This window comes from Psammomys obesus, unplaced genomic scaffold (genome assembly GCF_907164565.1).
Source record: "Psammomys obesus unplaced genomic scaffold, mPsaObe1.curated_primary_1811, whole genome shotgun sequence".
In the NCBI taxonomy this organism is placed as follows: domain Eukaryota; kingdom Metazoa; phylum Chordata; class Mammalia; order Rodentia; family Muridae; genus Psammomys; species Psammomys obesus.
The window spans coordinates 19,281,253-19,306,280 of record NW_026596039.1 but is presented as its reverse complement, the minus strand read 5'-3'; the positions used below and the strand labels follow the sequence as shown (position 1 = coordinate 19,306,280).

The following is a 25,028-nucleotide window of genomic DNA, read 5'->3' as shown; positions in this document are numbered from 1 at the left end:
TGCCTTGGTCCTGTCTGGGCACCACCAGCCTCCCTCACGCATCCCCACCAGGGTATCCTAGTGGTCTTCATTGGTCACTTTCACCTCTTAGATGGGCCCTTTGAAGATAGTGAGGCCTGTATCTGCCTCAAGAGTGATCCCGGCCAGTCCTCCCAGGGGAAGCAGTGGAATCAGAGACTGGGGGGTAGGTTAAGGGTTCAAGATATATGTGGGAGGGGAGGGGCTACAGGCTCAAGGTTTGCTGAGTGGTTGCAAGTTCACATCCCCCCATTCCCACCACTCTCTAGCTGAGGTCCTCTGTGCATGCCTGCCAGCAAGATCACCAGGCAAAGCTGAGCCAGTGATGTGCATGCAGGCAGGAGGTACCAGGTGACCACAGGGGTGCCTGGCATAGAAGGCACTGCAGGCATAGAAGACAGGGAACAGGGATAAATAAATAGCTTGTTTATTAGTAATATATTACATTATTAAAGTGCATTGAGAAGAGATAAGGGGCGGAAGCTGGAAGGCCCCCGGCCCCAGGCCCTGCCCCAGACACAGCTGGAGAAGGGTCAGCTCTCTGCTGAAATCCATGGACTGGGGGCAGGGAGGCCCACTTGGAGAGCTCGGCCTGGGCCATCTCCACGGGAATTTTCACAGTTTAGCCTAAGTTAGGACATGTCCTGAGCTGAAGGTGGGAGGCTAGGAGCATGGAAGCACAGCCCCTGGGGAAGGGGGCTGAGGGGAAGGGAGGGGTCTCCCCCTGCCCCCCAACCCCCAATGCCAAGGGCAGAGTCCTGAAACCTCCCCCCTGTGGACCCGGCTCCTCCTTCAAAATGACCGAGGCAAATCTACCTAGGGCTCAGTTTTCTTCTTCGCTCTCCCCTGTCTCCCTCACCCGCCCCTCCCGTAACCACCCCACACTGGAGGCTCATGCCCTCAGACTGGGTTCCCAGGGCAGAGCCAGCTCATGCCACTCTCTTCAAACCCATGCCTGTCCCTGGACTCTGATCCTATCCCAGGGAGCCCCAGCCTGGGATCAGCCCCCACCCCCTTCCCGTACCCTCCCTCCACCCGCCCCCCAGTGTGTAGTTTTGGTATTTCATACAGATGCAGTCAGAAGTAGCTATACATGAAATAAGCCTAACATAAAAATAGAGCTTTTTCCGCCCTTCCGTCCGGAAAGCAAACATCCTTCAATAAACATGCAAGGCGCTGTCCGGTGGGACCCAGGCTGTGAGGGAGGTGCAGAGGAGCAGCCCGGGTCTGCAGGGACATTAGCCACCCAACAGTGGGTCAGGGAAGGAAGCAGTTGGGTACAGCAGGTCCCAAATGACTTAGCCCCAAGGTCCAGAGATGGGGGTCCCAGCTCTCCTTCCCAAAGCCCACTGACAAGTGCATCACTGCATGAAGTCAAGTGTGAGGAGATTTTGAAAAATATTCTTGAGAAGATAAAGTCTTGAGTCGCTAATGGCCCAGCTTCACAGTTGGAGCCTTCATCTTGCAGTCCCTCACTGTCCCCACTCCACCTGGGCCCCAGCAGCCGCCCGCGGCTGGACTTCTCCAGGCCCTTTGTCCCCCAATGGATTATTCGGTACCCCTGGAAGAATCAGTGGACAAGGAGCCCCCGGGCCGGCCGGCTGAGTGTGACATTTTTCTAGTACTCCTGGGCTACAGAAGTCTGGGGAGTGCCCAGCTCCTAGAAGCCCTAATGAACCAGCAGGCCAAGTATGAGTGTGGGCAGGACCCCCAGCCAGAAGGAGGTGGCCAGGGTACAGGCACGGCCCATTAGCTGTTCAGCCAGGGCTCTGTCCTCGGGCAGCAGCTCCCAGTGCTGGGCCTCACGGAGGTAGGAGCCCTCTTGGGCCTCGCAGCGGTAGTGGCCATACTGCCGGGCCGTGAGGTTCTCGATGAAGAGGATGCAGCTAGGGCTTTGGTGGCCTGGCTCACAGCTCTGTTCCACATTCTCCTCGTGGCGCCATAAGTAGGTGGCGTGGCGGGACTCCATGGGGCAGGTCAGGTAGTACCGAGAGTTCCGGGCCAGGGAAACCTTCTGCAGTGGGGCCTCATCTGAGAAAGTAAGAGGAGATAGGCATGAGGAGGGGTCAAGGGCACCTGGGGAGCCTCTGTGCCCTCCCACCGGTGAGACGTTCAGAGTAAGGCTTCTAAAGGAACATGGTGGAGATGAGGTGTGGGTCCTGACTTTTTTCCTTGTATTCTCCCACATCCCTAGCCCTCTCATAAACACCCGACATCATGCAAGTTTCCACAACGGGATATGGTCCAGAGGCCTCAGGTCAAAGCCATGCCTTCGGCAGCTCAAGCTAACTGAAGCATAGCTGTGCTTCCTTCCTCAGCCTGGGGCCCAGGGGTGGGGCTAGAGGAGATACCTGGTTTTGGGTTGGGACACTCTTTGTGTGGCTCAGCTGGATTAATGGACTGCAGCACTGACCTAGAAGTAGGAGAAGCAAACATCAGCAGATGGGAGGCTGCTACCCAGCACCTCACCTGTCCTCGTATGACCCCAGAATGATCTTCCCGCAGCCCTTCAGTGCCTCCTGATACTCAGGTCTGCCTTCCCTGGGGGAATGTACCGTTGGGAGCTGTAGATAGACACGCAGTGGTCCTGGTCCCAGCCACAGTAGGGATCTCGAGACATGAGGCAGCCATGGCAGCCTCCACTGTAGACCGCGCACATGTCCAGGGGTACCTGGCTCACTTCCCACTGGGAGCTCACATACAGCTTCCGCTGGAAAGAGAGCAAGACTACCGTTAGGCCAGCACCCTCCGCTGAGTTCTCAGCCCTTGAAGAAGGGATTCTGCCACCCCGGAGGCCCTTGAAAGGGCATGCAAACTGCAAAAAGAGTAGCCGTCTCCTCTACCAGCTGTCTGGGTGGCCCCAAGGGTGCGGAGTAGACGGGACAGCTCACCCGGTCAGGATCCAATGATATGGCCTGGATGGCAGCTGCACGATGGAAGGGCTGGATCTCCATGATGTTGAAGACAAAGCTGTGTTCCGGGTCCCCAGATTCCACCACCTTGTGTACAGTGCCCCTGTCTGTGGTAGTGAGCAGAGGGAGTCACTAGGCAGAAGCCTACCTCAGCCAGTCTTCAAGGCTGGGCTGCCAGGAAAAGACACTGGGTGGGGAGGGTTTAGGAGTCACAGCTCAGGCGGGAGTCACAGGACTGGGGTAGGGTAGGGTGAGGACAGATGACTAGGAAGTAACAGAGAGCCCAAGGACAGCCTGGAAGTTTCCAAAGCTGATCCCCAAAGGCCATCCCAATGAGTGCCCCCAATATGCCAAAGGCTTATTGGCGGCTGCAAAATTAAAAAGCAAGCCAGGATCATGGCCTCACATTACCTTGGTTACCCCTTCCCTCCTCTGCCCTTTGAGGTAGGCGTTATCTCCCTTGCTTTGCAGATAAGGTAGGGAGGTGTAGGAGAGCTATGCAGTGTGCTCAAGGTCACACAGATGGTGAACGGCAGGAAATGAACTGGAACCCAGACAGGTCAGAACCCCACCTCTGTATTTTTTTTTTTTTTAACAACTTGCCTGCATCCTAGGTACCTTGGGAATATAGTGCCTTTAATTGTTTATTTTAGGAATAACTTTATATTTTCAGAAAAGTTGCAGTGGTAAGTAGTATAGAGAGTCCCTGTCTAACCTTCTCCCAGTTTCCCCAGCTGAAAACCTTACATAACCAGAGTAAATTCGTCACAACTAAGCAATTGATGCTACTGTGTTCCTATTCACTCAACTACAGACTTCACTTGGGATTCTTGGGTTTTTCCACTGATGCCCTTCTTTTGTTCCCGGAGCCAATCCAGGATTCCATGTGGCATTTAGTCTTAAGGGATATTTTAATTTCTGTAAAGTCTTAGATCTGAAAAGAACCCTAGATTCCATGTGAGGGCTCCCAAGGTCACATAACCAGACTAGACTGTCTGCTACAACAGCTCTCTTTCCACTGGCACCTGTTGGGAACTAATGGATATCCCAATCCTGGTCCTCCTAATCCCACCTCAACTGCTGTCCCAGTTTCTAGAATAGCCTTTTCCTTCTCTCCTTCCATCCCCATTTCCCAGGGCATCATCTGCCCCAAAAAAGCAGTCAGGTGATGCCTACCTGAGACAGTTCCTCTAGGCCCAGCATTTCACCCTGCTTGCTTTGAGATATGGCCAAAGACTGCTTGGACCTGACAAACCCCCACACAGTCCTTGCCCTCATCCTAGACACATAGACACAGACAGACAAATAGATACACAGCCAGTCCCCACTGTGAGAGCGTCCATTCTCTGCTGAGAACCTAGAGAATTCTTTATTTTTATCTGGCCCCGATATTTCTAAATGCCGCAGGCTATAAACTGATGTCTCTCCCATGGGCCACAGGGAAGATAAGAGACTCGTTCCATAATCCCTGGGTGTGCTTGTAGCCCAGACATGTAGGAGGAAAGTAGCAGGGTTCCCTGGGCCCAAGTCCAACCGTCCCTGTCCTGTACTGTGTGACCTCCCTTCCTTTGTCCTCAATGTCCTGTGGGAAATTCCTCGTCTTAAGATTTCCAGGATCCAAACAATGACCCCAAAACTATAGCTTCCAATAAGGCCAACATGGCCAAGGAAGCCCCAAAGTGAAGCAGCAACAGGAAGCCACTTGAGGGAATATGAACAATTGAGGGAATGGTCCCAGAAGTCTAGGGTCCTTTCTAGTTTCCAGGAAGGCCTCTGGCCAGGCACACAATGGTCCCCAAGGCTACTTCCAGGACACCACCCCCTCTTTGGCTGAGACCCGAGATGAGGGTGTGCTAAGATCAGGGTGTACAAAGGCTTTCTGGGACACAGGAGCAGCACCTGGGTCATAACTCAGCCTCCCCCAAGCAGACCCCCCCCCTCCAGAAAGAAAGGGGAGCGGCTATCTCAGGCCTCTATGGCACTTTGCCATCTGCAACTCCTTCACACGGTTTCAAATTCTTTATGTCCTACCAGCTTTCCAAATGCTTCTTCACCGCTGCATAAGCCCAAAGTCTAATGGAAGGTCCATGGCTCTTATTCTGCATGGTAGAGGCTGCCAGGAGATCCAGTTTTCAACCTGACACCCTTTCCATGTCTCTTTCTATGCCTTCTCCACTGAGTGAGACATCTAGACCAACACTATGCCTGGCTCTGTTCATTCACTGCACTGACAGCTTTATCCACTCAATTCTCTGTTGAAACCTAGGGGCCCAATCAAATGTTACATACATGAGTCTTTATACCTTCTAAGTCTGCTGTTTTGTTTTGCTTTGTTTTTTGAAACACGATCTCACTACGTAGCCTTGGTTGGTCTAGAACTTTCCATGTAGACCAAGTTGGCATTGAACTCACAGAGATCTGCCTGACTCTGCTGCTTGAGTAGTGAAATTAAAGGCATGTGCCACCATGCCTGGTTCAAGTCAATTTCTTAAAGTAAGTCAGGGAGTTTGAGATAGCCCATTACCTGTGGTCAGGTAGAGCACATGGAAGGTCTCTCCATTGCTGGCCTGCATGCGGTGGACAACCACTTTCTGATAATGGTACTTAGAGTGGAACAACGGTGTCTTCAGAGGTCCCAGGGGCTCCACCCTCTGTGCCACCTCTGGGTGACTATCAGCTACCTGGAAGGTCTCTGTGGGTATGGGTTGCTTTTTTGGGAGGCACTGGGAAAGAGAACAGGAGCAGGTCAGCGGTGACTAGAAGGTGAGACCAGGAAGGGCTGGGGTCTGGGCCTTGGTTGGTCAATGGCTCACCATGCCAGGTCGAGGGTTGGGGAGGCCCATGTGGTAGCCCTTGAGTGAGGAGGTACGGAAGACTCTGTCAATGTCACCAAGCGAATACACACAGACAGCTGAGTAGTTCCTGCAGGGATATACAAACCACCTCAGTGGGGGTGGGGGACAAACCCACCTCCAATTACCCTGGCCAGCCCCATGCCAGACAGGGCACAGCCACAGCCCTCTGCCTGCAAGCTCCGTGAGCCAGAACCATTACTGCTGGCCCAGCACCTAGCATATCAAACAAGGCTGAAACAGGGAGGAAACAGAAGAAGGAAGGGAAGCTTAACTAAGTTCTCTCTACTACACTCTAAAACCACAATCGCAGGTTCTGTTACAGCATCTGAGTTCAGAGGCCACCTGTTCTACCCAACTGAAAGAAAGAGGAACCCATCCAGGGCTGAGTCATTCTCCGGCCCCTCTGGTCACAGGCTGCAGGACGCTGAGGCCTTGGGAGCCCAGACCTTCATGTCCGCCCAGTCTGTAGCTCCACATACACAAGAGCCATAGCAGGGTCTTTCTCTCCCCCCCCCCCCCCGCCCCGCAACACTTGTCTGCTTTGTTTTCAATCAATGAAAGTGATTAAAGGGTGTGAATTATCAGGCAGTGTTTGAGCAGGTGTGATCACGCCCAGCACCCCAGGAGACACCTCTCAGCCTTTCCCAGGCCTACTGTCAGCTTTGGGCACACATATGGCAGGACACATAGGCAGGAATGTGCACATGGCCCACAGCCACACAACATGTGTCTAGAGGCAAAAACACAACAGTCCACCTATCACGTTGCCAGCCACCACCACACACAGCCAGTTAACAACTCAAGCCTCGACCTGCAGTCTCTGCGGATGGCACTGACTACTCCTCACCAGGGGTTGGAGAAAACACCATAGACCCTGGTGTCCCTCCACTGGCCGCTGGGGTCGGGGAGCAGGAAGACATCCTGCAGCCGATTGAAGTTCCTGTTGGTGGCTGCATCACTGCACACCAGCATGGCTTTCAGGAAGGTGTTCCACTTGGAGGCAGACAGTGAACTCTCACCACCCTGGTCTCCCTGGAAGGGCAGAAGGCAAAGGAAGGCCCTCAGCACCTGCCTGAGCTGCTTGCCATGCCAGAGACACCTGCTGCCAGGCATGCCAGCACCCAGGCTAGTGAGGAGCAGGGCAGGTTACAAGGGACTAAAATCTGTGGGGACTCATGCAAGCTTTCAGGTGGGCGCCAGCCTAGTGTGCCATGCTGGGGCTCTGCAGATGAGCACTCTGGGCCCACCACAGCAGACAGGATGGGACACACATCTGCTCTTTCACCTACGCACACTCGTACACAGCACGAATTACAGCAAATTCACACAAATACAACACAGGCAAATACACAGGTACTTACATACTCACAGTTTTGTACATCTAATATGCACACAAGCTAAACCACACATACACACACGCGTGCGCGCGCAGCCACCCCTCACATATCTTGCTCACCCTGCAGAGCTGGGCCACTCGGGACACATTGAGAGGAGCCTCGGGGTTCTTGTCAGGGTTGTCCTCCCGGAAGAAGTAGTAGATCTTATCATCATAGGCTTGGTCTTGGTGCACAATGGTGGCCTTGATAAACTGTGGGTCTGCCAGGGACATGGTGACAGGGTGTGAGGCTAAAGCCTGTACGGGGGACCCACTCAAGCATTCATACCTCTCCCAAACACATATATAAACTCAAAACAGCACTTACACCCCACGGGGCCCTCAGCTCTAAAACCATACCCTATACCTGTTATGTCCCTTCTCTACAAAGACGTCATGGACCCAGGAGCAATGACTTCATGCCTGGGGACTGCAGGAAAGTCCCTAGAGTGCCCATGTCACTTCTGCCTAATCAACAGAGCCTTAATGAGGAAGATGAGGCCATCTTCCCCACATGGGCTCATGAGAGAGATGAACTTTGGCTCTCTTGGCCTCACGCTGGGTCTCAGCTTCCTCTGTGTTTGTTCCCAGAGTAACTCAATCCCATCTGGCCTCTTTCTCTGTGATTCCTCCCCTCTCACAACGCAAACTCCTCAGTGCTGACTGTTCAGGTTCCTGTCTTTCAGGAAGTCCTCCTGGGATACATCAGAAGACTAATCTACCACCCTGGGCATTCCCACCCCTCTGTTCACCCTCAGCCCAATCAGAATTGGACTTACTCTGCATGACCGTATCACTCGTGTATAGCTCACTCTCACCCCGGATGCGGCGGAACCGAGGGATCTTCCCATTGTATTCCTGCTTCCGGATTGTAGAGTACACTTCATCCCCTGGGATGGCGGAAGGACATGTGGCTAAGAACTAGAACTTCTGTAAGTCCTTCCCCCAGGCTGACACCCACCCCTGCCGCAACGCTGTTCTACCTTCAAACAGAACGAGGGAGTTCTCATCCGGGCTGAAGGGGGCATAGCCTTTCATCTCACCAAGTGACATCACCACACTGTCATTCACCTGGGGGAGATCAGAGGTGCAGATGGCCATGTGACCACTGCACCCTACAAGGGCCAGTTTCCCAGCCAGGAGCCTATTCCCCCACAGAGTCTGCTCAGGGCAATGCCAGTCTCAGATTCCCCCACCTCTGCCTGGCCACGAGGGGCTAACACCCACCCAGGAAATGGGGACTGCTCAGGCACATGGGAAGGGTTCTCACCAATTTCCAGCAGCTGGGCTTCCGAGCATTGGTGCCACAGACCAGCAACCCGTTACCCTGCCTCTCTAGAAGAGTGATGTAATTTTCGCAGTCCTGTATGGGGAAGGAAAGAGTTGGGTGGGAGGGAGTCCCTTGCAGGCCCAGCAGACACTAAGACCCTCAGTCTTAGGAAAGAAGACATCCAAAGGGGCTGAGCACAGACAGAAGCCGCCCTGGACAGCTGACTCTATTTCCCTGTAAACAAGGCCTATGTCAGGGCCTATGTCTTCCCACTCTGAATAGGGGCCTTTAAACTGGCCCAAACCTCCCCCGTAGGTGGAGAGAGCAGGTGGAGAGAGCGTAGGGCAAAGCCATGCTCACTCCCTTCCTCTACTCTCAGGATCTTCTCCCTCCTCCCTACGGGTGCCACCCTTCTCCACAGTCCCTCCCTTTACTCACCTGTTTGTTCTGGCAGGACCCCTTTGTGGAGCCAATGTTCACCTGGAGGAGGGGGAGAAGCATTAATTCCTCTTCCAGGGGTGAAATGTCCCTGAAATGCTGTCCATGCAGCCTTAGGGCAAGCTCTGGATGAGACTGTTATTCTCATCTTCCATGGAAATAATTGAGCCTTGGAGAGGGTAAGCAGATTTCCCAAGGTCACACAGGCTCTTTGTCTGATACCAGGAGCAGAGCCTAGCAATCGCAAAAGGCAGGTTATGGGTTCTAGAATCCCTGCTTCCTAACCTGCCTTCCCCCATCAGCACTACCTTCCTGGCCACATGTGTCAGCTCCCAGTTTTCCTCCTCATAGCCTGACTCCCTTACTCCAACGTGGGCTAGCTGTAGAAGCCTCCCCAGGAACCGTGTGTGAGGTTACAGAGGTAGAAGGACATGTACAGAAGGATGAACCAGCTCCTTCATACTCCCTAAGGGTCTTCACTAGGACCAGAGGACAGAGACGAGGAAAGAATAGGGGAGGGCAGAGGCCCAAGCTCACCGTGTGCACAGAGGCGTTCTTGCCCTCGGGGAAGTTGAAGCGGTAGACCTTGCCACGTCCACCCACCCACACAGATAGGCTGCCCGGCTCATGGAAAAGCACGGTGTGGGGCTCAGGCTGGCCAAAGTCCACATGGTCCTGCCCTGTGAAGCATGAAGGAGAAAAACACTTGAGCAAGAGAACCCTTGAGCTCCCACAGGCATACGAGACCACACTCCCTAACTAATGCTCCAAGCTCAGGGCGCTGAAAGCTCAGAGGCAGGGTCTGGTTTAGGTGGGCTTGAGAAGTAAGGAATTCCCCACTGAGCTCCAGAAATCATCTGTCCCACTCAAAGCTACAGGCCCTTCCCCACAATGTATGTGGTCTGGAGTGAAGGTATTTTAGGGACCTTAGGGAGAACAGTCCCCTTTCCCAAATACATACATATTCCTGAGGGGCTGGGCCAGCATGGAAAGACCATCAGCTCTGTCTGTACTGAGAGGGAAGCTGGAGTTGCCTCCAACTCACTCAGTCTCTCCAGAAGCCAACAGCAGGGCTTCTAAGCACACCACTTAGAGTTCAGATCCCTGCGAAAGCCTTTTATTCACAACTTCAACTCTTCCTTTGAGAAATTGTCTTCCACCCCTCACGGCTTAACCAGGCCCTTGATGGGTACCACTTCAGAGCTGTAACGAATCTTAATGCCCACTCCTTCCCATTATGCAGCTGGGAAGACAGGTCAAGGAAGAGACAGCCCAAGACACGTGAGAGCAGGTGGGGGAGAAGAGGTCCTAAATCAACGGCACTGCTTCTGCCTCCGCAGCTAACCCCTAGCCTGGTTTCACCCACCCAGGGGCTAGCCCCTTTTGGGACTCAGGGTCAGCTCTCTGTCCCAGCAACTCTGGGACAGGGGACCTTCAACAAGCACAGTCTACACTTTCCAGCAGAAGGCCTGACCAGGGCAATTTTGCCCAAAAAAGAAACTGTCTGAAGCCACTGCCTCCAGGGAGAAACTGTCTCATCTCCAGTGACATTGTTGAGGTTGTCCTGGTTGCAGGACTAAATTACAGGGATGGGATGGCCTGTGGCTATGCCCTCGGCAATCAACCATAGCCACTGTCCCCCTTACCTCTCATTAGCCTGAGCCTCACCCCGGAACCTGGTCTGACCACTGTTTTTTCAGCTGCGGCAAACTCTGGGACAGCCAGTTTGGCAGTGACACCCAAGCAGGACACAATCCAGTCCAGGAGAAAACAAACCTGCCAGTTCTTCAAGGGCTGCCCTAAATCCTTCTTTTTGTTACTTACACCATTCCTATGGATCCTACATCCACCACAGGCAAGAAATGGCAAGAGCCTACGTGTACAACTCATTCCCTTTCCTAAAAACATTTCTCCACAGCCAAGTGATCCCAGACAGAGAGTGGGAGTAACTCAAATTCTGTGTCTCTGCTGTGGCCTGGCTCACTGTGTAGAGGAGGAAACCAAGGCCCTCTGGGGGACAAGCCCGGCCCAAGGTCACATCAGCAAGCAGGACAGATTGTTTCATCCTGTATCAATTCTCAAGAACATTTGTGGAGATGTGAGCTGGGCTGGCTAGAGTGAAATGCTGAGTCCGCTTGCCCTCTGACTGGCCTGGCCCTCCTGGGGCATGTCAAAAACCACTTGATCCGGCAACTAGGCTGGCAATGGGGTGGGGAAGGTCGGGCACCCTACCTCTCACATCCTAGATGCCAAAGCTGCCTCTCATTAGATCAGCCCCGGATGTGCAGGGCTGGGGCTGAGAGCCCAGCTCAGTGTGCTCTCTGGATAGAGGAGTTTAATGGTGGCAGATCACGGCACTGTCCTCTAGCTGTCTTCCAGCTATGATAAAACTGTAACTCTGGGGTCAGCAGGCAGCAGTCGCTTGGTCTTTCTGACTCATGGCTCTCCTTTCACCCATAGCCTAAGCAGAAACCTGAGCAGTCAGTCCATAGACCAGGTCCCAGGAAGCACAACTTCCTTCTCACTTCCTTAACATCTAGTCTGGGAGCCAGGGGAAAGGTCCCAGGGATGTTACGCTACTGAGACCCACAGCCCCAGAGCCAAGGAAAAGAAGCACTCACAGGCTGCGTTGGCCACTTCCACCAGTCTCCTTAGCTCCCAAGCACCTGTATCAAGGCCTCACCCCCAGGCCTCAGAGAAGGGGCAGGCAAGGCTAATGTCCAAGTCAACTCCAGGGGGAAAAGGCACCCAAGGGGGCCATGGAGGAAGCCTTCCTCTGGAGGTAGTGGGGCTGTCAAAGAGCAGTCCTGAAAGAACCAAACCTGAGTGTTGAGGTAGCAAGGACAAAGTCTGAGGGGGATACTTGGCTCTCCTCAGAAGTGTAGATATGAGGAGCCACACCACAGAAAGCTCACTAAGCAGATGGTCCCAGGAGGGAGCCCCGGGCTGCTCCCAGAAAACCCGCAGAAGCTAGGAAGGGCAGGGGAGGGTATCAGCAGCTGAGTAGGCAATAGATACAGCCAGAGCAGCACTCCCTGATCTGCAAGCCTGTTCCCCTCAAGCCTAGGCAAGGTCATCGAGGGGGAAGGCATGGACTGCTGGCCCCATTTTGCAGAACAAACAGATAGGACCAGCCCTCCCTTGACCCCCAGGTTCCTGCCCCTCCCAGATATGTGCCTGGTGATGTGTTATGAACTAGGGGGAGGAAGGGGATGGCACCAGCTCAGCCCCAGGACAAGACCTTGGCCCATTCTCCACCCCAGCCCCAGCCCAGGCTCCCGCACTGCCCGAGGCCCTCAAAGGGCCTGATTGTGCCCAGGAAGTGTCAGAGCAGCAGCTCCATGAATACATGAAAGAAAGCTTTGTTCAGGTCAGCAGGAGCGGGGGGCTGGGGGCTCTGGGCAGGAGGGCTGCCTGGAAGTGAAGGCAGCAGCAAACCCTCATGGCCAGAATCACCTCAGAGAGAGCTAGACCAGGGGAAAGGACAGACTCAAGGCCCTGCATAGGCAGGGGCTGAGCAAACTGGAGTCTACCTTTAAAGATCTAGGATAAGTGTCTGCTTCCCTAAACACTGTCTTTTTGCTGCCTTGTGAATCCAAAGAGATGGGGAGGCAGATAAAAGCTAGAATGGCCAGAATTGAGGAAGGAATGTACAAGCAGAGGAAACAATGTGAACAAAGACGGGAAAACTGACTGTATGGTGGGTAGAGGACTGAGGCCACAGGCTTCAACCTGACAGAAAATTAATGAGAGAAGATCCAGAAGGTTAGGCCTTAGCAGTGGGGCAAAGGAGGTGCAGCTAGCCCAAGGACATACTGACCCACTGCCCATCATCCCTCCTACGGCCTGCCACCAAGGAGCAGGGATGGGACTGGGAATGTCTCCCATCCCCTGGCAGTCCCTCACCTCCCACCTCCTGGCTCCCCCTGCTTCCTTCCCATCCTGTGTGTCTAAAAGGAGCACCGTCTGGCATGGTGTCTCCCCCCTCACTCCCCGGCCTGACGCATTAGTGGCTGACTAAGTGGTAGCTAAAAGCTCCCAGAATAACCAGGGGTTCAGGCAGGGGAGGGGGCTAGGGGCACACAGAGAGGACATGGCCTCAAGGCAAGCTAGATACAAGAAAGGCCATCCCCACCCCATGTGATTCAGAGCCAATCATGGCTCTCCTGAGCCTAGCAAGAACAACCCTAGGCTGTCCCATATCTAGCTGCTCCATGGCCCCTGAGTTCCCACCTCCTCACAGTATAGGGGTCACAGGCCTGGCCCCAGTTCTACGCAGATGTAAGTGTTGGGAAGATGGACTAGGGGAAGTCGCCCCACGCAGACACAGCACCCTGCCAAGGTGGCCATGAGGCCTGATTCTGCTGTAGGGGGTGGGGGAGGATTGAGGGAAAATCAGGACTGATTCCTTTTGGGAGCCATTTTCCCACCACTGTCCCAAAAGCTGCCTGACTACAGGAAGTAGGGCTGTTTTCTTTTGGGAAGCCGGTGGGTTTTCTCAAAGCAGGCCAGCCTAATGAAGGATCTGTCCTCCTCTCATTCACTCTGAATACTGCTGCCATCTGGTCCTGTCATTCCCCATAGCCTGGATGCTTGTGAAAGAGGAGGGCAGGCTCAGAAGAGTGGAATGAGGCCTACTGTCTGCAAAAGGAACAACAAGGGCTGGTCCTTGACCCACTGAACCCATCAGCCTAGAATGCTAACCTCCAAAAGCCCTTGGAAAGTGGGCAGAGAATGGCAAGAATGTGGGCATCCCAGTAGGAAATGCCTGAGTCAGGTCGCCAAGGAGCAGGAGCCCGGCCAAGCACAGACTGGGGACTCAGGCATATCTGGCAGGGACCTCCTCCCACACTCATGTCCCCTTTTGTATTTGCAGGCCTGCTCACACCCTCACCTGACCATACACTGGCCAAAGGAAGAATGAAGAGCCTCGTGGAGCTGGGTAGCTAGCCTGCAGCCTCTCTACACTTTGAAAAACTCATCAGGGCAGGTATCCAAACAGCCACCACGCTGGGAGAGGGAGGCCAGGGAGGCTATACAACTGGCCCAAGGGCAAACACTCAAGGGAGGCTCGAAGACTTGGGGACCCATCATGCCACTACATCTCTCTAAAATCACACTCAGGACTTCTTTGAGATGTGAAAACAAAACAAAACTGTCTGCTCAACCTTCCGTTTCTGTGCATCACCCTCTCCCTTACTCACCAGGTGCGGAGTCACTAACTTAATAAATGAAGGGAATCACCCATCCACCTCCCAGGTAGGGCCCTGATCTCCCAAGGGCCTTGAGCAACCCAAAGGCATGACTAATGGAACTAAGGGTACTACACAGGGTGGTGAAGAGAAACCCTCCCACCGGCAGCAGACACACAGGGACAGACACTTCATTGGCTCTGCTTCTGATATGGCCATTTCCAGATGTCACCAACCTGGTGCTAAGAGCAGATTATGGCTATCAGCGTCCTGGTAACACCTGTACAGGGTTCTGGGTTCTGACGGCTACCAGGCAAGTACCGTGCCAACACAGGTGGCAAGGCCCTAATGCGGTAGTCACCCTCATGGAGTAATAAACATCTACCTTCATTAGCGGCAAGCCTGCCCACACCCACGGCCAAGATCAGCTACAGGTGGGAGGGGAGGCTATCTCAGGTGTTTATTCAGCCCAGCCTCTAAGAAACCTCCCAGGCTCTTCGGCATCCAGGCAGCTCAGTTCAGTTTCCCCTTCTGTGGCTGGTAGGGATGGGGGTTACTGGTTTGTGGCAGCCTGGATTTTATGACCCATCATGATTCCCGGAACAAACACAAAACATACAAGATTTAAGTTCATGGGTCGTTTGGGGGAAAATATGAGTCTATGTATGCTAAAGAAGTCAGAGACAGCTTTCTGAAAGTAGAGAGAGACACTAAGGGCAACAGACACATCTGCCTCCACTAGCTAACCTAACAAATCACCACCCTTCAAAGAAGGCAAGACAAAGGTCTGCACCCCCATTTTACAGAAAGAAAAACTGAGGCCCTTCCAAACCAAAGGGCAAAGACCGACTGCATACATCAATCACTGTGACCAGAGGATCAGAGGATTTGGCTGCTGGACAAAGTTCTGATGAGAAGAAGCACGTTTTGGGAGAGCTGAACTGAGTAAGATTCAAAAGGGATGGAGATGGAAGGCCATCAAGGAGCCCAGCTGGAGTCGGGAGGAAGCTCAGAACTCAATCCCAGGAAAGGCAGGAAGCCCAAAGCCAATGCCACACCCTATATGACTCCTATCCATTCTTTGGCCCAGCAGGTTCCCAAAGCCCTAAAGGTCAGCTAATGGTTATTTCAAAGCAGAGAAGACAAAAAGTACAGAGTCTGTTCTTGGGTTCAGAGCCAGGGCAGGGGCGGCAAGAGGGCAGAGGCTGGCTACCTCAGCCCCATAGGGAGGGAGACAGGTGGAAAACTATGGTGAAACAGAAGGTTTTCAGCCACAGCTTTAGCATGGACCAGCAGGGGACAAAGGGTGAGGGCGGCCAGCCAGCACAGCCTGTTAAGGCAGGGTCTGAGGTGCCAGAACTGCATTCCATAAGAAACCAGAGATGCTGCAGCAGGGGCGGAGAACAGTCGAGAGAGGAAGAGGATAGCAATGGCAGGAATAGCCCCAAGCCCAGCCCTTCAGAAACAGTGTCTCTCTGCCAGGGACTGCCCCACAGATTTTTAGAGCTAGTAATCCAGCAAATCACTCATATGTTGTCTGGTCTCTTATTACTTCTGTTTAACAGATAAGGGGTGTGAGGCACAGAAAAGCTAAGCAACTTATCCAGAATCACACAGCTGGGTATGTGGTAGGGCAGAGGCTGACACTTAGACCAACTAACTCCGGAACCTGAGCGTACCCTACTGTACTCCTGGGACGGACTCTCATGGACTTCTGGTGCAGCCCTTCTATACAGCTGAGGAGACCAAAGCCCAGGGAGGCTAAGGCAAAGGCTACTTGCCATCAAATGCCTGACCTCTACTAGTGGCACCTTGACAAGCGTGTGTGAGTGAGCATGAGTATGTAGGTGCAGGAATCTAGGATGTGGTGTGTCACCTTGACCCCAAATGATAGGCAGTGTGACTAATAGGAAAGATAAAGCTCCTGGGTTCTCTGTGCCTAATAGGAAGCTACTGGGCACCCAGCACTTCTCTATTATATTCTCACCCAGGTTCCCAGCCCGACAGCACTCACTGTCACACTCATCTTCTCCACCCTGCCTCTAGTTGTAGATCTCAGCAGGGCCCAATCCCCCAAAGCAGGGCAGTGAGGGCTCACCTGTCTCTGAGCATCCCCCTATGCCTAGCTCCCATTGGCACACAGCCAGTGCTCACTGCCCTTGTCCGTTCTAGGCTGTACGTGGCTCTCACCTGTCCTTGAACATCTAGTCCAAATCCCCTGGAGCCAGGAAGTGTTCCAGACTGCTCCAGCCCTCACTGCTCTGCCCCGTACTTCCTGCTATCTGGGCCACACTCTCTCTTCTCTCAGATCACACTGAGTCTGGTGGGATTTCACTGGAGATGTGGGCTACTGTGAAGGAGGGCCCATTACCATTATCACCCATTGCAACGGCTGGACAAGATTGGGTGGTCCAGCCGGTAGGAAGGGGCAGCCTCCCACTACTCTTCAAAGGAGGAGATATCTTAGAAGTGGTTCCTGGGCCATCTAAGGGGTGCCTGCATCATGGTGACCTCTGCTATGCTGAGCCACAGCAGCGGCTATACCTAACCCTGTGTCCCCAACCCTCGAGCTTTCTTCCCCCTCCCCCTGACTGTATCACCCACACCATTCTTCTGTCACAGCCTTGGCTGTGTGCTCCTGACTTCCCAGGGGCCCCTTTTCCATCACAGCCACAGGCCCTACCTCTTAGTCACTAACGGCTCCCTCGGGGCAAGCACAGGGTTTCTCCTGCTTTGCCTCCCTCAGGAGCTGGATCCAGGTGCAGGCAGGGGTCAAGGGCTGGTTGCCCTCTACAATGAGGGTCCCCAGGATGCTGGCCCAGAGCCCGGGTCTTGATTAAAAGCAGGGGGTACAGGAGGCCCCACAGGATCAGCCTAATCCCCAGGCTGCTGTGGTGCTTAAACCCAGATTAGCCTGAGCCATGACACAGAGCAACCTGCCCCCTGAGACCCAAGATCTGCTCAGCAAAGGCTAGACATGAGGTATACGGAGCGGATCCAAATCAGAGGGTCTACAGAGAGTGTGGTCTAGCTGAGTGTGGATAGGAACTCTCTAGGCTCAGTTAAACAGGCCAAGGAGGTAACAGGCTTTAGAAGCCTAGCCCTAGAAAAGTGTGAAAGTAGACAGGACATTGGGAAGGGGCAGAGGGCTAGGCAATCAGTAAGCTCAGGGCAGAAAAACACAGCCCTGACTCCAACTCTGCCTATTTTGCCGGTGACCTTGAGTCAGTTCTGCCATCTCCCAGCCTTAGTTTCCCCACCTGGGGCTAGTGTGGTTGGCCCAGCTTCTCTCTGACACTTATTTTCTCACACCCTGAGCTTTGTGTCAGGCTGGGTAAAGTGAGGTCATCTCAGAAGGTTCCTCAATGGAACTGAGAAAGAACTGGGGGGGGGGGGTTGAGGAGGAAGACAGGTAAAGTGCAGAGAGGATGCTCTGGGGGACAGTGGATGCTGGGAAGGAAGGAGAAAAGGGCCATAGGCTCTAGGGAAGCATCACATGTGGCTGTGTGTTCTGGGTAGAATACTCAGTAGAGTGTCCCAGAGGAATAGAGGGACTTTGAGGAGAGCAGGGTACAATCTATACATGGGACAGTGAGGCCAGGGTGAAGGCCTGATGGATGAAAGGGTTTGGAGAACCTTCCCCTGCGGTAGAGCAGCAACCTGGGGCCATGGCTGGCCAGAGAGAGTAGAATCCTCTTGCCCTATGGAGCCAGGGTGGTAGTTCTTTACTTTCTGCCTCCTCTGTGGTCTGCGTGGCTCACCGACAGCTAGATAGTCACATTCTTGCAAGCCCAGGGCAGATCAAGGGCCTGTCTCTCCTATCCAAGAAAGGAGTAAGGCTTCTGGGGTGGCCAAAAAGGAAACTAAGAAAAGCAGAAGCCTTTTGGTTCAGAGCTACAAGCCAGAGGTAGGGAAGTGGGGTGAGTCTCTTATGACACAGCCACCCTGAATGGAATATAGTGAGGGGTACAGAACGGTGCTGGAGGCCAGGATGTCAGCTGGGAGGCTAGCAGGCAACTCCAAGGTCATCCATTCTCATGACTGTCCCTGCAGGCTAAGCCTCACAGCCCTCCTGGCCTGGTACTCCTCAAAGAGAAGTTCACTCTGCTCCTCACAAGCGCAGAGAACCTCGTATTCAGCCAGAAAAGGGACCAAGGTTCCCAGAAGGGGAAGCTGGTCAGAGAAATTGTGCCTGCCCTGTCCAAAATACAGGGTTTAGATACAAGGAGGTTTCCTCTGTAGAGCACGCGCAGAGAAAGGACATGGCAGGCCTCCTGCCTGAAGAATCCTCCTCGTAGTCAGCAGCTGATGGGGAGGGTCCTAGTGCCCCTTGACCCCACAACAACTTCCCTCAGGGACCTGAGATGGGCTTGTCTGCTGCTGTCTTTCTCCAGAAGGCTGCCCATGCAGTGACCAGTGGCCCAGCTCAGATACCATCTCTTTTAAGAAACCTTGCTGAAGCCCGGTATGGGGATGCACATGCTTTTAGCCCCAGACACAGACACAGGTGGATTTTTGTGAATTCAAGGCCAGACTAGACTACATAGCAAGTTCCAGGCCAGCCGGGATGAGAGACAGAGAGACAGAGACAGACTTTGCTGAACCCCTGAGCAAAGGTATTACTCAACCCTGTCAAACAGGTGCTTCTCTCGCCCCGTCCTCAGCCAGCCAGTTCCTACCTCTGCCATCTCAGTTTTGATACTTCATCCAGGAAGCCCACTGACTAGGCAGACTTCCTCAAGCCTCCCCGACTGCCCTCTGGTACAAGTCCTGTCACATTTCTCCAGTATATGTACAGGATTATCTGCCCAGTCTCCCTATCTACAAGGACACGAACTCATTTAGTTTCTTTCTCTGCTAGATCCTCAAGTCCAGTCTAGAACCAGCACAAAGCTGGACTCAGAAAGCCCCTGTTGAGTGTGTGTCCACCCTTGAGGTCATAAGCCAACAGACCATTCCCTGCAACTGATCCTTGACTTTCAGCTCATGATAGGGAAGAGAAGAAGGACAAAGGACTCAAGGACTTCCCCTGACTGCCCAGGTTTCAGTTACTTAACACCAACATCTGAACTGGCTACCGCAGTCTCTGCTCCGACCTCCTTGTCCTAGAGAAAAAGGAATCTTGGAGGTATTACAGTCCAGCAGTGAATGAGACACTACCTCTGACAGTTTTTGGACATCTGAGGGAACCCAGGCTCAGAAAAAAAGCAAAGGATTAACCCAGAGTCACAGAGCAAATGAAGCCAGAACAATTCGGCCAGAACCAGGCTCCCAACTTCCCACCTATTTCTACTCAAGTTGCCAGAGTCAACTTGGATCTGTGTCAGCTTGGATCTGCAGCCACAGCCCCCAACACCTGCTCTCAGAATTGTCAATGTTCAGCACTAAGCCATCACAGAACTCAGCAGGGAGCTTCTAAGGACATCACCAAGCATCTCTTCCAGCAGAGAAAACCCCCTTACTTCTTGGGGACTGCCCCCCCCAGATCTGTAGGGGGTTCACCTTGAAGGTGATGAATTCATCTAAGTCCCCAAGAGGGTAGGGATTTCCACTGGAAATGCTGATGCGTGGGGAGCCCCAGCTGTGACCTCATCCCCTGGAGGAAGTGACAACACCCCCCTACCCTTGGGAGCAGCCCCTTAATGGCTACCCAGCAGCTCCCAAGTCAACAACAACATCCTGTTGTTAATTGGGCCAGAGGGGTTAGAACCATCTGGACAGATGGAGCCTGGAGACTGGACTGTTTCCCTCCTGTGGACAGGCTGGCTTACTCTGACTTGGGAGTCAGGACATCCATGGGCTTCTCAGAACTTCTACTCCGACTATTGGTGGAGCAAAGAAGTGCACAGCATACACAAGCATGCCAACCTCTTGCCACACTATGCCTCACCTGCCATCCATTGTTTTCTGCCCCTGCCTGAAGGAAAATCAGAGTCACACATTTACCTTGTTGGCTGACTCATGTGTTAGTGATGCCCTGTGGGGACAACCTCCAGAGCTCTTCCTGCTCTGGTACCCTCTGAGAGTCAGAGACAGGTACAGAGCTCAGGACCCCCAGCAGTCTTTGATGGAATAGCCTTCCCCCTGGTCCCGGCTGCTCTGCACCAGGCCTTCATCTGGTTGCAAAGGCAGCATCTCTCTCTTTCTCTCTCTCTTGGTTTTTTGAGACAGGGTTTCTCTGTGTGGCCTTGGCTGTCCTGGACTCGCTTTGTAGACCAGGCTGGCCTTGAACTCACAAAGATCTGCCTGCCTTTGCCTCCCCAGTGCTGGGGTTACAGGAGTGCACCACTGGCCCACAGCAGCTCTCTTAACAACTGCAATCTGGGACTGTCTCAGAGTCCCTCCCTTTAACCTTTCCCTAAGGCTTGGAGTGAGGTTGGGGTCCAAGCAAAGAAAATAAAGACATTTCTATACCAAACCCAGTCCCTCTTCTGTGTTGACTCAAAACTAAAATCTCAATCTATGGCTTGTAGAGAAACGTGTGTTGGGCCCACCACCACCCCTAGTCTAGCCATCCCTGAGGGTTGCTGTGTCTCACCCACTGGTAGACAGGGCTCTAGGCTTATTGCGAAGCCTGGGAGGGTCTCTCTCTCACTCAATGCCCGGGCTGGCCCTATCCAAACTCCCTTCTGTCCAACTGCAATGTGTTACCCCACAGGAGACAAGAGGCAGCTGTCAGCCGGACACACCATCACCAGCTGGTGGCCCCGGGGGTGGGGGGGCAGGTGAATGGCAGGGCCTGTCTGGTCAGTGGGGCACCTGGCACTTGGGAAGGAGATTGCAGACTGTCCTTGGACAAGATTGGTGAGTGTCTGGTGGATCCCAGCCAGAGGGGGTCAATAGTGCATTATCAGTGTGGCCACCACAGTGAAGAGCAGGCAGGGGAAGTGGGGCACAGAGATGGTCTGGGAGCTTGAAAAGTGGGTAAGAGGGCTGAAAGCAGCTTTAAATAGCCTCGGGGTAAGTAAGGACTTAGTGCCAGGGATGGAAAGGTATGCATTAAGTGCTAACAAGTGGGTATGCATTAAGTATGTGGTGGGAGGTCAAGGAAGGATTTGGGGGAGAGCACAATCAAATGAAAGGAGTTTGATAGAGAGAGAGAGTCCAGAACACTCAGACACAACCATTTGTCTCCTCTGGAGTACTCATGTGTTGGGCTGTCCAAGACCCAAGCGGACAGAGGCAAGGTAAGACGCTGGCAGGGCAGAGAAGAGAGACTGAAGTGGGTGCAACTGTGGGGTAAGCAGGCGCCCACCATGCGCGGGAGGTCCAGAGCCCCAGCTAAGCTGTTCCTCTTCCACCAGGTACAACTCTGGCTGGGTGGCAGAGTTGGAGACCAGAGTATCTCGTTTAGGGTTGGAGAACCGTCCCAATCCTTCCCTTCTCTCTAACCCTGGACCAGGGTCAGATCAGAGCCTCCGCCTGCACGGCGGGTGCCCACACTGCTCAGTGACCTTGGGCAAGTCACATTCTCTCAGCTGCTGCGGCAGTTCAGGCCACTCATTTTATGTGGGTTTTTCCCCCCTCTGCTAAGAATACCTGCCCCAGATACCGCTCAGACTTCCGCAATCCCTGCAAAGTGCCATGGCATCAAAGGGTTCCCAGGAGGGACAGACAGGACCAGTGCCCCCGGTCCCCTATGTGAGGCCCCCAACACCACTAGGGGAGGGGCTGCAGAGATGCCAAATTTGGGTACAGAGCTGAGTTTGCCAGGGAGCGGGGAGGCATTTGTGTGCAATGCAGGGGAGGGGAGCTCAGTCCCTAGCGGCAGAAAGCCTCCAACCCCAACCCAGCCAGCTTTCTGTCCCGCTGTACATGGGTCTAAACTGAGATGCCCCGGGGAAAGACTCCAGTCCCTCGGGTTCTCGCAGTCACCACAGCCCTAAGGCTGCGCACCCCTCCCCAGGCACGGCGCTTGGGGGTCCCAATGGCCTCGCCCCACCCAATGGGCACTGTCCCCCTCCCCGTGCCAGTGTCGATTTCTGGTGACAACTGCCACGTGCGGGCAAGGGGGGAGCGGCTGGTCCCAGCATTACAGAGACAGCGCCCAGGTGCCCAGAGCCCCTACACCGCACCTTGTCCCGGATCGCTGCAGACTACCCACCCCATTGCATGGCCCGCGCTCCGGGCCGGGGCGGGGGCGGGGGCAGGCGGCGGGGTCTTTGTTCCCGCAGCCCGAGAGCAGCGGCGGCGGCAATGGGTCCGCGCCCCCTTCACCAGCCCAGCCTGAGCCCCGCGTGCCAGCAGAGCCCGCAGCTCGCAAGGAGGGGATCGGGGTAAGGAAGGTGGCCAAGGGAACGAAGGGTCGTGCATAGCAGGACCCCGTGGCGGAGGGCCAAGGAGCCTCGGCGAGGCAGGGGCCCACAGCCTCCCCCCGCGCTCAGGCGCTGCGGTTCGGGCTCAGAGCAGCGGTAGGACTTAGAGCGCCACTTAGCCGGGCCCGGGCCCCAGCCGCTCGCTCACAGGCTGCAGCGCTCCAGCCCGCTTCGGCGTGACAGTACGCACACTCACATACACTCACCCGGACCTGCACGCTCCCTTCGGGGCCGGCCTGAGACCCGCAGAGCTGCGCACACGCACTCTCCCCGGGTGCCGCACACTCCGCACCCGCCCGCACGGCGTCCGATCCCGCGCCCAGCCGGCCGCGCGGCGCCGCCTACCTTTCCAGACGGCGGAGATGCGGGGTCCGCTCCTCGAGTGGCCTTGGGCGGAGGCGGCGGCCACCCAGAACAGCAGCAGCAGCCGCAGCCGCAGCGGGAGCCCGAACCCAGCCGGCAGGCTGAGAACGCGGGCGCGCGGTGCGCTGGGGGCGGCACGTCCGGGAGGAGGAGGCGTCATCCCGCAGCCCCGGAGCGACAGCGGCAAGCAGCAGAGACTGAGCCAGCGCCCGGCCGCAGGCAGAACCTAGCGCCAGGAGGCGGAGTCAAGCTCCTGACCCCACCCCACCCCTCCCCCACCCCCGCCCCTCGCAGCCTTTTTTAGCTTTGCCGGTGGCCCCTAGCTTAGGTAGTGACCGACCGCTTCTGGGAGAATCTTCGCCACCCGCTCGCGAGCAACTCCACCGGGAGAACCCAGCTGCGAAGAAGACACCCTTGTGATCTGTCGTGAGGGGCAGGCCCCATCCCTCCTCTGGGCTTTAGTTCTACTTCCCTCGCCCCAGGGGAAAGAAAGGCCTAGGAGATCCGTAGGGACCTCTCAGCATATGGATAAGTCTAACACCGGACGACCCGCTCAGTCAGCTAAGTGGTGTGTCAGAGAGCCATTCTCAGAGAATGGGCTTGCCCGAGTGGGACCCAGCTCTCTGCCGTTCCCATCAGCGGGAACAAGATGCTTCCCAGTGTGGAGGAGAGAGGAGGTCCATGATGTGTGGGGTGCCCAAGGCCCCACTGTTGCTCTGCCTGAGAGAACACTGGGAATTTTTCATCTTGGCCTGGCTCCCCCCTCTCCCTCTTCTTTCTCTTCCCTTCCCCAGCCAACAGCCTTCTGGGCTGCCTCCCCCCAGCCAGCTGGTGTATGCTCAGAAAATCCAAACTCATTTCCATGTGAGCTGAGGGGGATATAATTAGGAGGGCCCCTTCCCCAAGAAGAAAGTGAGGGGTACATCCTGCATGCCCGAGACTCACAGTCAGGGAGGCAAGGTCATGACCAGTTGAAGGGATCTCTTTCTCTGCCTAAGGCTCAGCTACCTATCAAGGACAATGGGATGTCTGGGGGGGTTTCCATCAGAGGGTCAAGGCCTCACCTCCCTCTGCAGTCACCCGAACAGCCCAGGGAACTCTCTCATTAGCTTATGGTCCAGAGCTACTTTGTTTGCTCCTTGTAAAAGGGTCTCCCATGTCCCTTGGCCAGAGATGGTTCAGATTCTCCACCTCTGCTTATACCCCAGGGAGCCATGACTGGGAAATCATCCAGCCCAGTAGGTCGTCCTCTAGTGCTTACCGTTTACATTGTACTGCACCCAAGAAGAGACAGGGTGAGACAGGGAACAGAGGTAAACAAAGGCTTGACCTTCAGAACCCACAGACCTAGACATGCTGGGCATGTTGCAGACACAGGCAATGATGCTGGGCAGGATGCCCTGACCTCAGAGCCAGCCCTCTTTGATACCAGGAATCTTAGCCCTGCCAATTTCACATTCTGCTTCTAGTTGTTCTCTCTATTCCTAAAAGCCCCAAAGTACTGCAGCCACTAAGGTGAATTCCTCCAGATCTCTAGCACTGCTATGTGTGGAGGGGTCTAGAGATACCACAGGGCTAGGTTCCTTACTCTATACATGGAGCCTCTAGCTTCCTGATACCTAGGATCGCAAACCCAGAGAGAAAGCTGTAGATGCCCAAGAACTCCTTCCCAGGCCTGCACTGAACTGTGTAGCCATAAAGCTGGCAACCTGACCAGGCCAAAGTAGCTTCTAAGAATGACGCTTGCTTTCTAGCCCCACAACTCATTTGCTGGACAGGTATGGCCTCCGGTGTCTTTATTTCTGTAAATGATTGAGGCAAGTTAAGAAATCACTTACCCCTGCCTTTAAGGATCAAGAATTCGAGTGCATCTGAAATGAAAACATTACCCATGTGCACAGTAACTCATAAGACGCAACACACTTCCGCCTACATCATTCCTGCCAGACCTACATTTTTTTCCTCTGAGTAAGAAAGCATAACTCCATCTTAGGGAAGAAACTGAGGCATACAGGACAGCAGGGCTCCGTCTGTGGTCAACTGGAAATGAGTGAATCAAGACAGAAAGCCAAGTTTTCTGACTCTAATAATGATTACTAATAGTGTGGTTACTACTGCATGCTATGCACATTTCGCTGCCTCATCTTAGCTCACTCTCCATGATCCTTGGAGCTAGGTGCTCTCATTCATCCCTTTATAAGCAAGGAAATTAAGGTATAGAAAGGCAATGCAATACACTAACACCTCTCAGGTGGGCAGACTTTAACTCAGGTGGTCTCTCCAGAGCCAC

The 25,028-nt window shown here is 54.3% G+C and overlaps 1 protein-coding gene across 1 annotated transcript; it reads right to left on the bottom strand.

The window, feature by feature from the left end:
* Positions 1 to 436: 436 nt before the first annotated feature.
* Sema7a (semaphorin 7A (John Milton Hagen blood group)) lies at positions 437 to 22,940 on the bottom strand. Its single transcript, XM_055622364.1, has 14 exons — positions 22,721 to 22,940; positions 9,406 to 9,548; positions 8,869 to 8,910; positions 8,431 to 8,523; positions 8,144 to 8,231; positions 7,940 to 8,050; positions 7,242 to 7,381; positions 6,633 to 6,817; positions 5,744 to 5,852; positions 5,455 to 5,653; positions 2,910 to 3,037; positions 2,574 to 2,728; positions 2,370 to 2,431; positions 437 to 2,049 (listed from the first exon to the last, which is right to left on the bottom strand). The coding sequence occupies exons 1-14, from the start codon at positions 22,896 to 22,898 to the stop codon at positions 1,688 to 1,690; spliced, it is 1,995 nt and encodes a 664-aa protein (XP_055478339.1). The 5' UTR covers positions 22,899 to 22,940; the 3' UTR covers positions 437 to 1,687.
* Between the last annotated feature and the right edge of the window lie 2,088 nt (positions 22,941 to 25,028).

What these genes read in the sequence shown, in the direction of transcription:
- Sema7a (XM_055622364.1), bottom strand. Translation starts at nt 22,898, where the DNA reads ATGACGCCTCCTCCTCCCGGACGTGCCGCCCCCAGCGCACCGCGCGCC. An exon ending in AGCCCAGCTGCTGGAAATTG is followed by an intron (nt 8,232 to 8,430) that starts GTGAGAACCCTT and finishes GATCTCCCCCAG; the next exon opens with GTGAATGACAGTGTGGTGAT. An exon ending in TCTATCTACAGCTCCCAACG is followed by an intron (nt 2,432 to 2,573) that starts GTACATTCCCCC and finishes TCCTACTTCTAG; the next exon opens with GTCAGTGCTGCAGTCCATTA.